We start from the raw sequence: 13,279 nt of genomic DNA on the forward strand, positions 1-13,279 counted from the left end.
AACAACATGCAATGTTTCAACTTCCACCTAGAGATGTTTCTGTTTTTTATGGTAACCCACTGCACTACAGGTCATTTATTAAATCTTTTGAGTTAACCATCGAAACCAAGACTGATGACATGGAGCAAATACTTTATTATTTGGAACAATACACATCTGGAGAGCCAAGGAATCTTGTGCGCAGTTGTTTTCATATGCCACCTAATAAAGGCTACAAGGAAGCCAAGGAACAACTTGAGTGGCATTTTGGAAATAAAATCACCATCACATCTGCGTTCATGGATAAGGCATTGAAATGGCCTGCCATCAAGGCAGAGGATGCTATTGGTATGAGATCATATGCAATCTTTTTGAAAAGTTGTCTCAATACAATGCAGGAAATGGACTGTTACGGATCTAGAAACACCATCCAATTTACGAGTTATTGTCTCTAAACTTCCATTTAAACTTCGAGAAAGGTGGAGAGCAGTTGCCTGCACAATTCATGACAAACACAAGCAGACCGCCTCTTTTAGAGATTTACTAGCATTTATAGACAAACAGCAAAGAATAATGCTGGATCCTATCTTCGGGGAAATTCTAAATCCCTCGGTTAGAGTCTCCGATGAGAAAGTACAGCGCAAACCCTATCCAAAATCGACCACCAGGGGGAGCAGTTTTGCCACAGCTGTTACACCAACATCTACATCTGGGCAATCAAGGTAGCAGCCCAACAGACAAACACCTATTACGACCAGCAGCCCAAGTGCTTTCACAAAGCCCTGCATGTTCTGCAACAAAAGTCATTCATTGGAAGTATGTCAAATATTCCAAATCAAACCAAATACAGAAAAGGTGGAGTTTTTGAAACTTAAAGGAATGTGTTTTGGATGCTTGGAAAGTGGACACATAGGCAGAAGTTGTCAGAAACGCATGTCTTGCAGTGTGTGTAAACGGACCCATCCAACAATCTTACACATACAAACTATGGAAAATCCAAGAAGGGCAACCAGCTCTGATGCAGTTGTCGCCATGGCAACCGGTAAGCAAACTGGGGCCGGAACAAGGGAGTGCGCTCTGGCAATTGTACCCGTCAGGGTTAAAATGGAAAAAGGGGCAAAGTGCATACAGACGTATGCCTTTTTGGACCCAGGGAGCTCAGCAACATTTTGCACTGAGGAGTTGTCCATGCAGCTTCAAGCCCCTGGCAAAAAAACTGAGATACTTTTAAAAACTATGGGACAAGAAAAGGCAACAACCAGTTTTAAAGTACCTTGAATAGAAATAGCAGCATTAGACAGTAACACATTTTTAAAGCTGCCTGATGTTTTTACAGTGTCAAAAATCCCTGTGACACACAACAACATTCCCAAGGAGGAAGACATAAGAAGGTGGGCATACCTGGAGAAGGTTGACTTGACACCTATCGATGCTAGCATTGGGCTACTAATAGGTGTCAACGCCCCAAGAGCTTTGGAACCATGGACGATCATTAACAGTGAAGGTAGTGGGCCTTACGCTGTTAAAACTATTCTCGGCTGGGTTATTAATGGCCCACTTGGCTGTGGGGAAAATGGAAAAGTTGTTGAATAACACAGTACAACCAGGACTTTATGGAACAACATTATGGAGAAAAGAACGAGCTGCCACAGGAAGATCAGCAGTTTTTGAAAATAGTGTCGGATTCAGCCGAACTTAAAGATGGTCATTACCACTTGAAACTTCCTTTTTGCAACCCCAATGTGATCATGCCCAGCAATAGGCAAATAGCCTATCAACGAGCTCAACACCTGTTGAAAAGGTTTGAAAAGAATCAAGTGTTCTCAAATGAATACAAAGACTTCATGAAAGTCGTAATGGAAAATGGATATGCTGAGGTTGTGCCTCAGAGTGAGCTGCACCATGAAACTGGCAGAGTGTGGTATGTGCCACGTCATGGTGTCTACCACCCACGCAAAAAGAAATTACGTGTGGTGTTTGACTGCGCAGCTACATTTGGTGGAACTTCGTTGAACAAAGAACTGCTCCAAGGCCCGGATTTAACAAATACGCTTCTAGGCGTGTTGCTCCGTTTTCGTCAAGGCCCTGTTGCTTTCATCACCGACATAGAGGGGATGTTTCACCAGGTCCGAGTAGCCAAAGAAGACATCAACTTCTTGCGATTCCTCTGGTGGCCAAACGGAGACACGTCTAAAGAGCTTGTATGTAGAGCATGGAATGCTTGCAGCATTTGCTCTACTGAAAGCAGCTGATGACAATCAAGATGAGCATCCAGAAGAAGTCACAAACACAATTAGGCAAAACTTGTATGTGGATGACTGCTTGAAAGCAGTCAGCAGCAAGGAGCAGGCTACTTTTTTGTATCAACAGCTAACTGAAGTATGCTCTAAGGGTGGCTTCCATCTAAACAAATGGATCAGTAATGATCGGACAGTCCTCTACCATTCCTGAAGAGGATAGAGCAAAAGAAGTGAGAACTCTGGATCTGAGCAAGGAACAGCTGCCAATCAAAGCGGCCAAGGCAGACCACAGAGAGAAGATTGAGGAATGCTTCCTGAGCAACGACTCCAGGCGGATGTGGCAGGGGGTTCAGCACATGACAAACTTCAGAGCCAACAGGCTCACAGCCGCAGAGGACGACCCCCTGCTGGCGGGAAAGCTGAACACCTTCTACGCCCGGTTCGACGAGGGGCGAACGGAGGTAACCGCAACACAAACACCACTCTCTCCAGCTCTCAGCAGCCTCACCCTCACAGAGCATGAAGTGAGACGCGTACTGAAGGCGGTGGACCCCAGGAAAGCCTCGGGGCCGGATGGCGTCCTGGGACGGGTGCTGAGAGACTGCGCCGACCAGCTGGCCGGGGTTTTCACCAACATCTTTAACCAGTCCCTGTCCCAGGCCACCGTCCCACCCTGCCTGAAAACCTCAACTATCATCCCAGTCCCGAAGAAAAGCACGGTGAGCTGCCTAAACGACTACCGCCCGGTGGCACTCACACCAATCATCATGAAGTGCTTCGAGAAACTAGTCCGGGCCCACATACTCACACGCCTCCCGCCCAACCTGGATCCATACCAGTTCGCCTACAGAGCCCACAGGTCCACAGAGGACGCCATCGCGACGACTCTCCACGCCACTCTATCCCACCTGGAGAGGGGAAACAGCTACGCGAGACTGCTCTTTGTGGACTTCAGCTCCGCCTTCAACACCATCCTTCCAGACAGGCTAGTGACCAAACTACTAGACCTGGGTCTATCACACTCTATATGTGCATGGATCAAGGACTTCCTGACCGACCGCCCCCAGAGGGTGCGGGTGGGCCTCCACAGCCCTCAGACTCAGCACTGGGTCCCCCCAGGGCTGCGTGCTAAGCCCCATCCTCTACAACCTCTACACCTACGACTTCACCCCCGTCCAGCCCAGCAACTCCATCGTAAAGTTTGCAGACGACACCACCGTGGTGGGATGCATCTCGGGGGGGGACGAGGCGGCGTACAGGGATGAGGTAGAGCAACTGAGCAAGCTGTGCAAGGTTAACAACCTGCTGCTGAACAAGTCAAAGACCCAGGAAATCATCGTAGACTTCAGGAGGAAAAAGTCCGAGATCCAGCCCCTGCTCATCGACGGAGAGAGCGTGGAGAGAGTCTCAACCCTCCGATTCCTGGGGATGCACATGCGGGATGACCTGACCTGGAAGGACAACACAAAAGCCACCATCAAGAAGGCACAACAGCGGCTATACATCCTGAGTCCTCAGGAAGGAACACAGCAAGCAGGAGATACTGGTGACCTTCTATCGCGGCGCAGATCATCCTCACCTACGGCATCTGCAACTGGTTCTCCAGCTGCACAACCGCGGAGAGAAATGCGCTACAGAGAGTCGTGAGAACAGCCCAGAAGATCACAGCCCAGAAGATCACCGGCGCCCCCCTCCCCTCTCTGGAAGAGCTGTACAACACACGCTGTCTCAGGAAGGCCTCCAAGATCTCCAGGGACCCAACCCACCCTGGGTACGAACACTTTACCCGGCTGCCCTCGAAAAGCCGGTTCAGGACCATGGCCGCAAGGACAAACAGACTGAAGAACAGCTTCTACCACAGGGCCATCCAGGCCCTGAACACAGCAAAGACCTAAGTTCTGGGCCCTGGACAGTCTGGACGGATTGATGGCAGCTGCTGGACTGAACAAATCAGGTGTAGTGCTGAGGCACAAATATGTACATTTCAAGCCTGCAAACTGCGACACTTTAAATAAATGTGCAATAACACTATTGTGCAATATGACAACCCTAGTCGTCTATCTGTACAGTATAGTATAGTGGATAGTGTACATAGGCTTTATTTATGTAAACCAGCTCCTTCCCTTGTGTTTTTTTTAAAAAGTTTTTTTTTTTTCTTTCCTAACACCAGGGGAGCCACCCCTCCTAAATGTCGTTGTTTGGTACCTGTACTGTAGCAATGACAATAAAGACCATTCATTCATTCATTCATTCAATGGAAAGAGCCCTTGGAGCTCAATGGGATGTTGAAAACGATGTATTTACTTTCAGCATAGCAGCCAAGTCCCATCAGATAACCAGAAGGGGCATTCTGTCCATCGTATGCTCTATCTATGACCCATTGTTTTTTTTGGCTCCCATCATACTTGTGGCAAAGCAGATCGTTCAAAGTGTGTGCAAGTTGAAACTGGGATGGGATGAAAAAAATCCCTCAAGATGTAGCTCAAACATGGGAAAAATGGCTCAGCTCACTCCACCTGCTGGACACTTTTAGTGTTGACAGAAGCTTTATTCCCAGAGGCTTTGGTGAAATCACATCTGCACAGCTGCACCACTTTTGTGATGCTAGTGAAGTAGGTTATGGCGCCGTATCCTACCTCCAGCTCACAAACTGTAAGGATGAAGTCTGTGTGACCTTTGCCTTTGGAAAAGCCAAAGTAGCACCGCTTAAGTGTACAACCATCCCCAGAATGGAGCTGGCAGCAGCAGTCTTAGCTGCACGATTAGATTATGTTGAAAGCAGAGTTGCAATTGTCATTAGCAAATTCCATCTTCTGAGAGGAGAGGGTGTGTCAGGAGGAGGAGAGGAGAGGGTGTGTCAGGAGGAGGAGAGGAGAGGGTGTGTCAGGAGGAGGAGAGGAGAGGGTGTTTCAGGAGAGGAGGAGAGGAGAGGGTGTGTCAGGAGGAGAGGAGGAGAGGAGAGGGTGTGTCAGGAGAGGAGGAGAGGAGAGGGTGTGTCAGGAGGAGAGGAGAGGGTGTGTCAGGAGAGGAGGAGAGGAGAGGGTGTGTCAGGAGAGGAGGAGAGGGGAGGGTGTGTCAGGAGGAGGGGAGAGGAGAGGGGAGGAGAGGGTGTGTCAGGAGGAGGGGAGAGGAGGGGAGAGGAGAGGAGGAGAGGGTGTGTCAGGAGGGGAGGAGAGGGGAGGAGAGGGTGTATCAGGAGGAGAGGAGAGGAGGAGAGGAGGACAGAGGGTGTGTCAGGAGGAGAGGAGAGGAGAGGGTGTGTCAGGAGGAGGGGAGAGGAGAGGAGAGGGTGTATCAGGAGGAGAGGAGAGGAGGAGAGGAGGACAGAGGGTGTGTCAGGAGGAGAGGAGAGGAGAGGGTGTGTCAGGAGGAGGGGAGAGGAGGGGAGAGGAGGAGAGGAGAGGGTGTGTCAGGAGGAGGGGAGGAGAGGAGAGGGGAGGAGAGGGTGTGTCAGGAGGAGGGGAGGAGAGGAGAGGGGAGGAGAGGGTGTGTCAGGAGGAGGGGAGGGGAGGAGAGGGGAGGAGAGGGTGTGTCAGGAGGCGGGGAGAGGAGAGGAGAGGGTGTATCAGGAGGAGAGGAGGACAGAGGGTGTGTCAGGAGGAGAGGAGAGGAGGAGAGGAGGAGAGAAGGAGAGGGTGTGTCAGGAGGAGAGGAGAGGAGAGGGTGTGTCAGGAGGAGGAGAGGAGAGGAGAGGGTGTGTCAAGAGGAGAGGAGAGGAGAGGAGAGGAGAGGGTGTGTCAGGAGGAGAGGAGAGGAGAGGGTGTGTCAGGAGGAGAGGAGAGGAGAGGGTGTGTCAAGAGGAGAGGAGAGGAGAGGAGGTGTGTTTTGCCTCAAAGCATTGATACCATGGTTACCATGGTTACCACCTCAGGTTACAAAATAAACATGTTGAATGTAGAAATGGAAGTTGTACAGTGCATTATACACAGTGTGATGGTGATGACAGTGATATTAAGGGACAGATAGAAATCAAACAAAATAAAGGTTAAAATGCATCGTCAATGACGGCTCCCTTCAGTGGGCTCTGGTTACCCCCTTTAGCCATAAAAGCTGATGTGCCGTGCCACCTGTAGATCATCACGTATTGCAAAAATATTTTGCATGTCTTATAACAACTTGACATGGAACACTTTTAGCACCTGAACAGATCAGTATGGTAGAATTGTATATTTTGATGCACCCTAGTGTGCATATGTGTGATGTATTGAGAGGGGTGTGTGTGTACATGTGTGATGTATTGAGAGGGTGTGTGTGTGTACATGTGTGATGTATTGAGAGGGTGTGTGTGTACATGTGTGATGTATTGAGAGGGGTGTGTGTGTACATGTGTGATGTATTGAGAGGGTGTGTGTACATATTATGTGATGTATTGAGAGGGGTGTGTGTGTACAGGGGTTCCGGGCGGGGGACATGCGTGCGTGGCGGCAGCACTGGGACCACCAGCTCTACAAGGCTCTGGAGCACCAGTACCAGACCGGCCTACAGGCCCTGGACAAGAACCTGCCTGACATACACATAGACCTCACCTTCAAGTAAGACGACCCCACAAGCCGCTCTCTGTCTCCCTCTCTGTTTCTCTGTTTCTCTTTGGGATCAATGTGTCTTTCAGTCTCTGTCGGGGTGCCAGTATTTCAGTGTCATTCTCTCTCTCTCTCTCTCTCTCTCTCTCTCTCTCTCTCTCTCTCTCTCTCTCTCTCTCTCGCCTATCTCTCTTTGTGTTTTTTCTCCCCCTACTCACTCTATCTCTCTCCCCCTTTTTCTCACATACTTCTTCTTAAGTCTCTTACTCGCTTTACACCGTACCATACTTCAGCATCTTTACCGTAATAACATTTACATTTACATTTTTGGCATTTAGCAGACGCCTTATTCCAAAGCGACTTACAATCGATACGTTTGACTAAGCAAGTGAATCATCAATTCGCCAGTCGTAGCAGGAAGAGTCATCTAGCTCAGGCCCGGGGCCATTGGCAGTCGTCGTGATAGAAGAAGGACGATTTTTTTAGACACTGGAGAAACAGTACAAGGGGGGGAAGTAGAAATCTTAGGAGACACAGTATAGGGGAAGCAGGTGTTTCAGGAGGCACAGTGCCGGGGGGTAGTAGATGTCTCAGGAGGAGCAGTTAAGGTGTAACCTGAAGAGATGGGTCTTCAGTCTCTGGCGGAAGATGGGGACTGACTCTGCAGTTCTGACAGCCGTGGGAAGCTCATTCCACTGACGGCTATTAGGCTTCAAACACAAGTGGTTTTTAATAGAAACTGGTTTGTAGGCCAAACAGTTTTAACCCTAAACAGCTAACACACAACTACCAGTAACACAATTATTTAAACAAGAATAATATTCACTTACTCAGGCTGAATAAAAGACGTCTCCACTCTCTTAGTCCACAATGTATCTCAAAGATACATACCTCTGTAAAATATTTGTCACTATATAATGATGTATGATGTATATCTTCTCTTCTCTGCTCCCCTATCACTCAGACAGGACTATATAATGATACTTGGTATCCTCTTCTCTCCCCTATCACTCAGACAGGGCCGTCTACAGTTCCGTCCTCCGTTCGAGGAGGTGAGGGCCAGGTACTTCAGAGAGATGAAGAGGTTCATCTCCATCCCCAACCAGTTCAAAGGTGTCAGCGCCCAGGGAGAGGAGCTCATCTTCAGCGTCATGATCGACAGGAACGCCTCCGGCTTCCTCACCATCTTCAGCAAGGCGGAGGATCTCTTCAGCAGGCTGCTGAGCATTCAGGACAAGTTTAAGGTACTACGCAAGGTCGCACAATGTTAGGCTGTTGTTCTCACTAGAACATTTGCTTCACTTGGAATCAGAGTTTAGGATAAAATTCGCTTTGCTCTGTGTCGTTCGGAGCTGTGAGAACGCGCATTCGAAGTCGCTCCCGGAGCAAACACCCGACGGATGCTCCGCTTGAAAAGGGTGGTTTCGTTCCGATTAGAAACGACGCATCGAGGCTGTCCATAGGAAGACAACAGCGCATGCGTGTTGATCTGGATAAGAGCGGGGCGAACGGGCAATTTTCAATTTTTCTGACCAATCAACTACCACGTCTGTTGCTTCGATTGCGTCTGTTACTTCGTTTACATAAAGGGCTGTGAGAATGCAAATCAGAGAAATAATTGATGCAACAATGTTGCGAACTCATCCACTTGCTGCGGGTCCTAATTGGGACTTTCATGTGAGAACATGACCGTAGACAGTGAGAACATGACCGTAGACAGTGAGAACATGACCGTAGACAGTGAGAACATGACCGTACTAGACAGTGGTAAGACGTGCTGAGAAATGCACAAGCAGCACGCTAGTGTTAACAAGTGTTTGACAGTGCTGATTCCCGCGGCTGGGCGTTCAGGACACATGTAAAAACACAACGTTTAGATCACGTATCTAAAAACAAATGTAAGTGTCAAAATAGTGAAGCATCCCTTTGAGCAGTCCCATGCACCGATATACGCCGTACTTTTTGAAAGATTTGATTTGAAAGAATACACTTGAAGGACTGAATGATTTAGAAAGCCATAGGCGATCGGACGGGGTGGCTGTGACGCAGGAGGTAGAGCCGCCGCTAATGATCGCAAGGTTGGCAGATCGGCGGTTCGAGCCCCGGCTGGCCACATGTCGAAGTGTCCTTGGGCAAGACACTGAACCCCAAATTGCTCCCAATGACCGGCCGGCCGGCGCCTTGCATGGTAGCTTGCCGCCATTGGTGTGTGAATGTGCGCGTGAATGGGTGAATGCGAGGCCGTTGTAAAGCGCGTTGGATAAAGGCGCTATATAAGTGCAGTCCATTTACCATAGTATAGCTAACTAGAACAAAGTTCTGATCTAGTGGGTATTTTGTGGTATTTATGGCATGTTTTCTGTCTACAATGGCTTTTGTATTTGCTGCCTGTGCCAACATGTTAGAAGGGAGACCTCCTCCGACCACATTAAAGCTTCTTAAAGATTCTTCTTTCTTCTGCCGTCTCCTCTGTGGTAAACCACAGTTCCTGTCATGTTTTACACAGAAACTCAGCCAAAGAAATCAACACAGCCGGTTCTCTCTCTAACACGTACTACTGTGTGTGTGTGTGTGTGTGTGTGTGTGTGTGTGTGTGTGTGTGGGTGCGTGTGTGGCAGGAGTGGGTGGTCCTGGGCCAGGTGGACATAGAGACCCTGGTGGAGAAGCACCTTCGCTCAGTGCAGGATTGGGAGAGGAACTTCAAGGCCCTGAAAGCCCAGGGGAAAGAGTCCGAGCGGCTGCCCAGGTACCTGAATAACTAGCCTCCTTTTAACACTAGAACAGCCGTGCCTTCTTACCTACTAAAAGAGCCGCCTCTTTAGAATGTACATCTGCTATTTACACACAACGGCCACTAGTTGACCGCTTGTAAATTAGCCTGCCTCCTACACAGAAAAACTGCAACATTTCTAGCTTTATACTAGCTTATCCTGATGTGATTTAGAAAATGTAAGGATACTGGGTGGTAGAACGCACATATCTAGGAAAAGTCATGAAAGGAGGGTCCTGAAATTTGATTGAGTGCAAAGATATAACATCTATATAACATATAACAATCTTTTACTCACAGGGGTCAAATGACCCCTCATGGCTGATTAAGTGAACACGCACCCTCTCAACTCTCTCTTTTGGCCTTTGTTGGGTCAGTGGATTGTTGTAACAAAACAATCTTCAGACATACTAGTATGTAAGTGTACGACCCATGTCATTCTGAATGTTGCACCTCACCTAATAAGCCCTAGCTCTAACAACAACAACACCTGCCTCCTCCCTCCCTCCCCTCCCCTCCCCCCCGTGCCCCTCTCCCTTCACCTCAGTCTGGAGAAGGTGGACTGTATCTCAGTGAACTGTGAGCCAGTGAAGGCAGCGATTGACGATCTGATCCAAAGGCTATTTGACACCCTGCTGATGTCACTCAGGAGGTCCATACAAGGTAAAGACACGGTCGAGAGCAGTGCCCTCACGTGAGCCAATGCATGATCATGGAAAAACCAATTTTTAAAGTTAATATGTATACAGTGTACAGGGTTCCCACGGGTCCTTGAAATCCTTGAAAGTTTGTGAATTTTGTGAATTTCTTTCTCTCTCACCATGAGTAATCCATCCCCCTCTCACGTGTCCCTCTCTCCAGCCCATACCCAGGATATAGACAGTTTTGTGACAGAATCAATGGAGTCTTTGTCCACGCGACCGGAGAGTATCAATGAGATCGGAGAGGCCAACGCCAGACACAGCCACATACAGGCCCGCAAACCTGATGTAAGCTACTTCTTCAACAGCAAGCAATAAGTCAACCCACCAATCCATCCATCCATCCATCCATCCATCCATCCATCCATCCATCCATCCATCCATCCATCCATCCATCCATCCATCCATCCATCCATCCATCCATTCATCCATCGATGTGATATGTGTGTGTGTGTGTGATGTGATGATGTGTGTGATGTGTGATGTGTGATTTGTGATGTGTGATGTGTGTGTTTGATGTGTGATGTGTGATGATGCAGATGTGTGATGTGATGATGTGTGATGTGTGTGTGTGATGTGTGATGTGTGATGTGTCTGTGTGTGTGTGTGTGTGTGTGTGTGTGATGTGTGTGATGTGTGATGTGTGATGTGTGTGTGTGATGTGTGATGTGTGATGTGTGTGTGTGTGTGTGTGTGTGTGTGTGTGACGTGGCCTCAGGTCCTGCCCCAGTTCCAGGCTGCGGAGGAGAAGAACCGTCTGCTGCGGGCTGTGGCGGGGGGAGGGGTGGACTCTCTCTCCTCCCTCAGAGTCAGGTGGGACAAGCTGGAGCTGATGATGGAGAGCCACCAACTCATGATTAAAGACCAGGTACACACACACGCACACGCACACGCACACGCACACACACACGCACACACACGGGTGGAGGCATACACCCCAGAGTGGGGGGAACCAGTCTCACAAAATGCTGAGGTGCACAAGCATGGAGCTTGTGCGTGGCACAGACACAACAACTACCTGTTTTCCTCTCTCTCTCTCTCTCTCTCTCTCTCTCTCTCTCTCTCTCTCTCTCTCTCTCTCTCTCTCTCTCTCTCTCTCTCTCTCTCTCTCTCTGTCTCTCTCTGTCGGTCCTCCCATAGGTGGAGGTGATGAGGAGTCATGCTGAGAGTCGTATCCAGGCCTACAGGCAGGAGCTGGAGAGGTTCAGGGCTCGCTGGGACCAGCTGAAGCCCAGAGACGAGATGATGGAGACGGGAGACCAAGCGGCGCTGCTCGCCTGCGTCCAAACCATCAGAGACAAGAAACAGGAGTTCCAGGAGCTGGAGCTCACCCGCATACGCCTGCTGTAGGTCACATACACACATACATACAGTGTTGTTGTTATTAGTATTATTATTATTATTATAAACTATCGCAGTAAATCTGAGAGAGCCAGTACATGGTAGTGCCAGAGAAATGTAAACCAGAGAGACTCCTGTACGATAACTTCTACTATTTAACTTTATTTCATATTCAACTTTTATTAACAGCTGTGCTTATTTTACCTACTAGTAGAGCCGCCTTGGGGGTCTAATAGACCCCCTTTTTAGAATGTAAATCTGCTACTTACACACAACGACCACTAGTTGGCCGTCCTGTTGTTTAGCCTGCCTCCTACACAGAAAAACTGCAAAGCAGCTTTATACTAGCTTATCCTGATGTGATTTTGAAAATGTAAGGATACTGGGTGGTAGAACGCACATATCTAGGAAAAGTCATGAAAGGAGGGTCCTGAAATTCGATCGAGTGCAAAGGTATAACATTCTTTTCACTCACAGGGGTCACCGTGACCCCATCACGGCTCTTATAGAGTTCACTTCCTGATTGGTGAATCACCTTCTGGTTGTATCTCCTCAGCGAGGACTGCTCTCATTTTGAGCTGGACCCCCCAGACTTCTCCCTGGCAGAGGAGACCATCCAGGACATGGAGGAGTGTTCTGTCATGTGGTCCCTCTACGAGGAGTGGATGCAGGGCTTCCAGGACAAGGCCAAGGAAGACTGGATCACATTCAGGTACGGAACCTGGGATTGGGTTATACTTCTGCTCCCGTTGTTGTGATATGGGATGTTTAAGCGTTATGGAACGAGAAGCCGTGGTATATCGTGGATATCGGCACAGCTAGCGGGGTGGTTAGGCACAACGCCGAAGCGGAGTACCGTTACACCCCCTAGCTGTGCCGATATCCACGATATATACCACGGCTTCTCGTTCCATACCGCTTTTATACAACGGTTACCTCATTTATCTATCAATATTTCACAGAAGAAAGACAAGACAAACTTTTCATGAATGTATTTGAATGGAACTATGTTTTATTGTAAGTGTATTCATCCGCTGAACAGTTGTTTATTGGTTGCTAAGCAACGGTAGGAATGTAACTTTGATATCGGTAATATATACAAACGCGGAGTAATATGAAAAGATGTGTCAACATTCCATTTAGCCGTGCGTATATCATGGATATCGGCATGGCTGGAACGCAAACTGACCAATAGAGACAATGGACCAAACTGACCAATAGAGACAATGGACCAAACTGACCAATAGAGACCATGGACCAGATCTATCCGTTGTATAACGGCCAAGCTCCACCTGCTGCGTTGCGTCAACTCGCCATCGGCGTTGCGTCAACTTCACGTTGTCCAAGCTCCACCTACTGCGTTGCGTCAACGTCAACGTTCTACTCTAGCTCCACTGGCTAGCTCGTACTTGGAGCTGTCCGCGGTACCACGTGGTACAATTGGTCTCATTGTGACGTCTGCGTCCACCGTCAAAAATCAAACCTTTTTGAATGTCTACTTTGGACGCAGCCATCGTTTGCAACGCTGACGCAACGCAACGCTGACGCAACGCAACGCTGACGCAACGCAGCAGGTGGAGCACCTTTCATTGATTACAATGCATTTGATCCCAATTTCGGACGCAACGCACATTAGACGCAACGCTGACGCAACGCTCGATGGCCATGGTGGAGCTTGGCCGTTAGTAAGCATTAATGCATGACAGGGTGTGCACTGCACACCAAAAA

At 48.7% G+C, this 13,279-nt stretch overlaps 1 protein-coding gene across 1 annotated transcript in view; it reads left to right on the forward strand.

Annotated features, from left to right (window-relative positions):
- dync2h1 (dynein cytoplasmic 2 heavy chain 1) overlaps positions 1-13,279 on the forward strand; it is a gene marked incomplete at both ends in the record, with an annotated part of 167,986 nt that overhangs the window by 27,676 nt on the left and 127,031 nt on the right. Inside the window, 8 exon segments of the mRNA XM_080542931.1 lie at positions 6,612-6,751; positions 7,755-7,983; positions 9,358-9,485; positions 10,057-10,172; positions 10,371-10,498; positions 10,929-11,078; positions 11,351-11,556; positions 12,108-12,263. Of these exon segments, the coding sequence (XP_080399057.1) occupies positions 6,612-6,751; positions 7,755-7,983; positions 9,358-9,485; positions 10,057-10,172; positions 10,371-10,498; positions 10,929-11,078; positions 11,351-11,556; positions 12,108-12,263 (1,253 nt within the window).

The sequence above is a fragment of the Nansenia antarctica genome, assembly GCF_963989245.1.
Source record: "Nansenia antarctica genome assembly, chromosome: 12".
In the NCBI taxonomy this organism is placed as follows: domain Eukaryota; kingdom Metazoa; phylum Chordata; class Actinopteri; order Argentiniformes; family Microstomatidae; genus Nansenia; species Nansenia antarctica.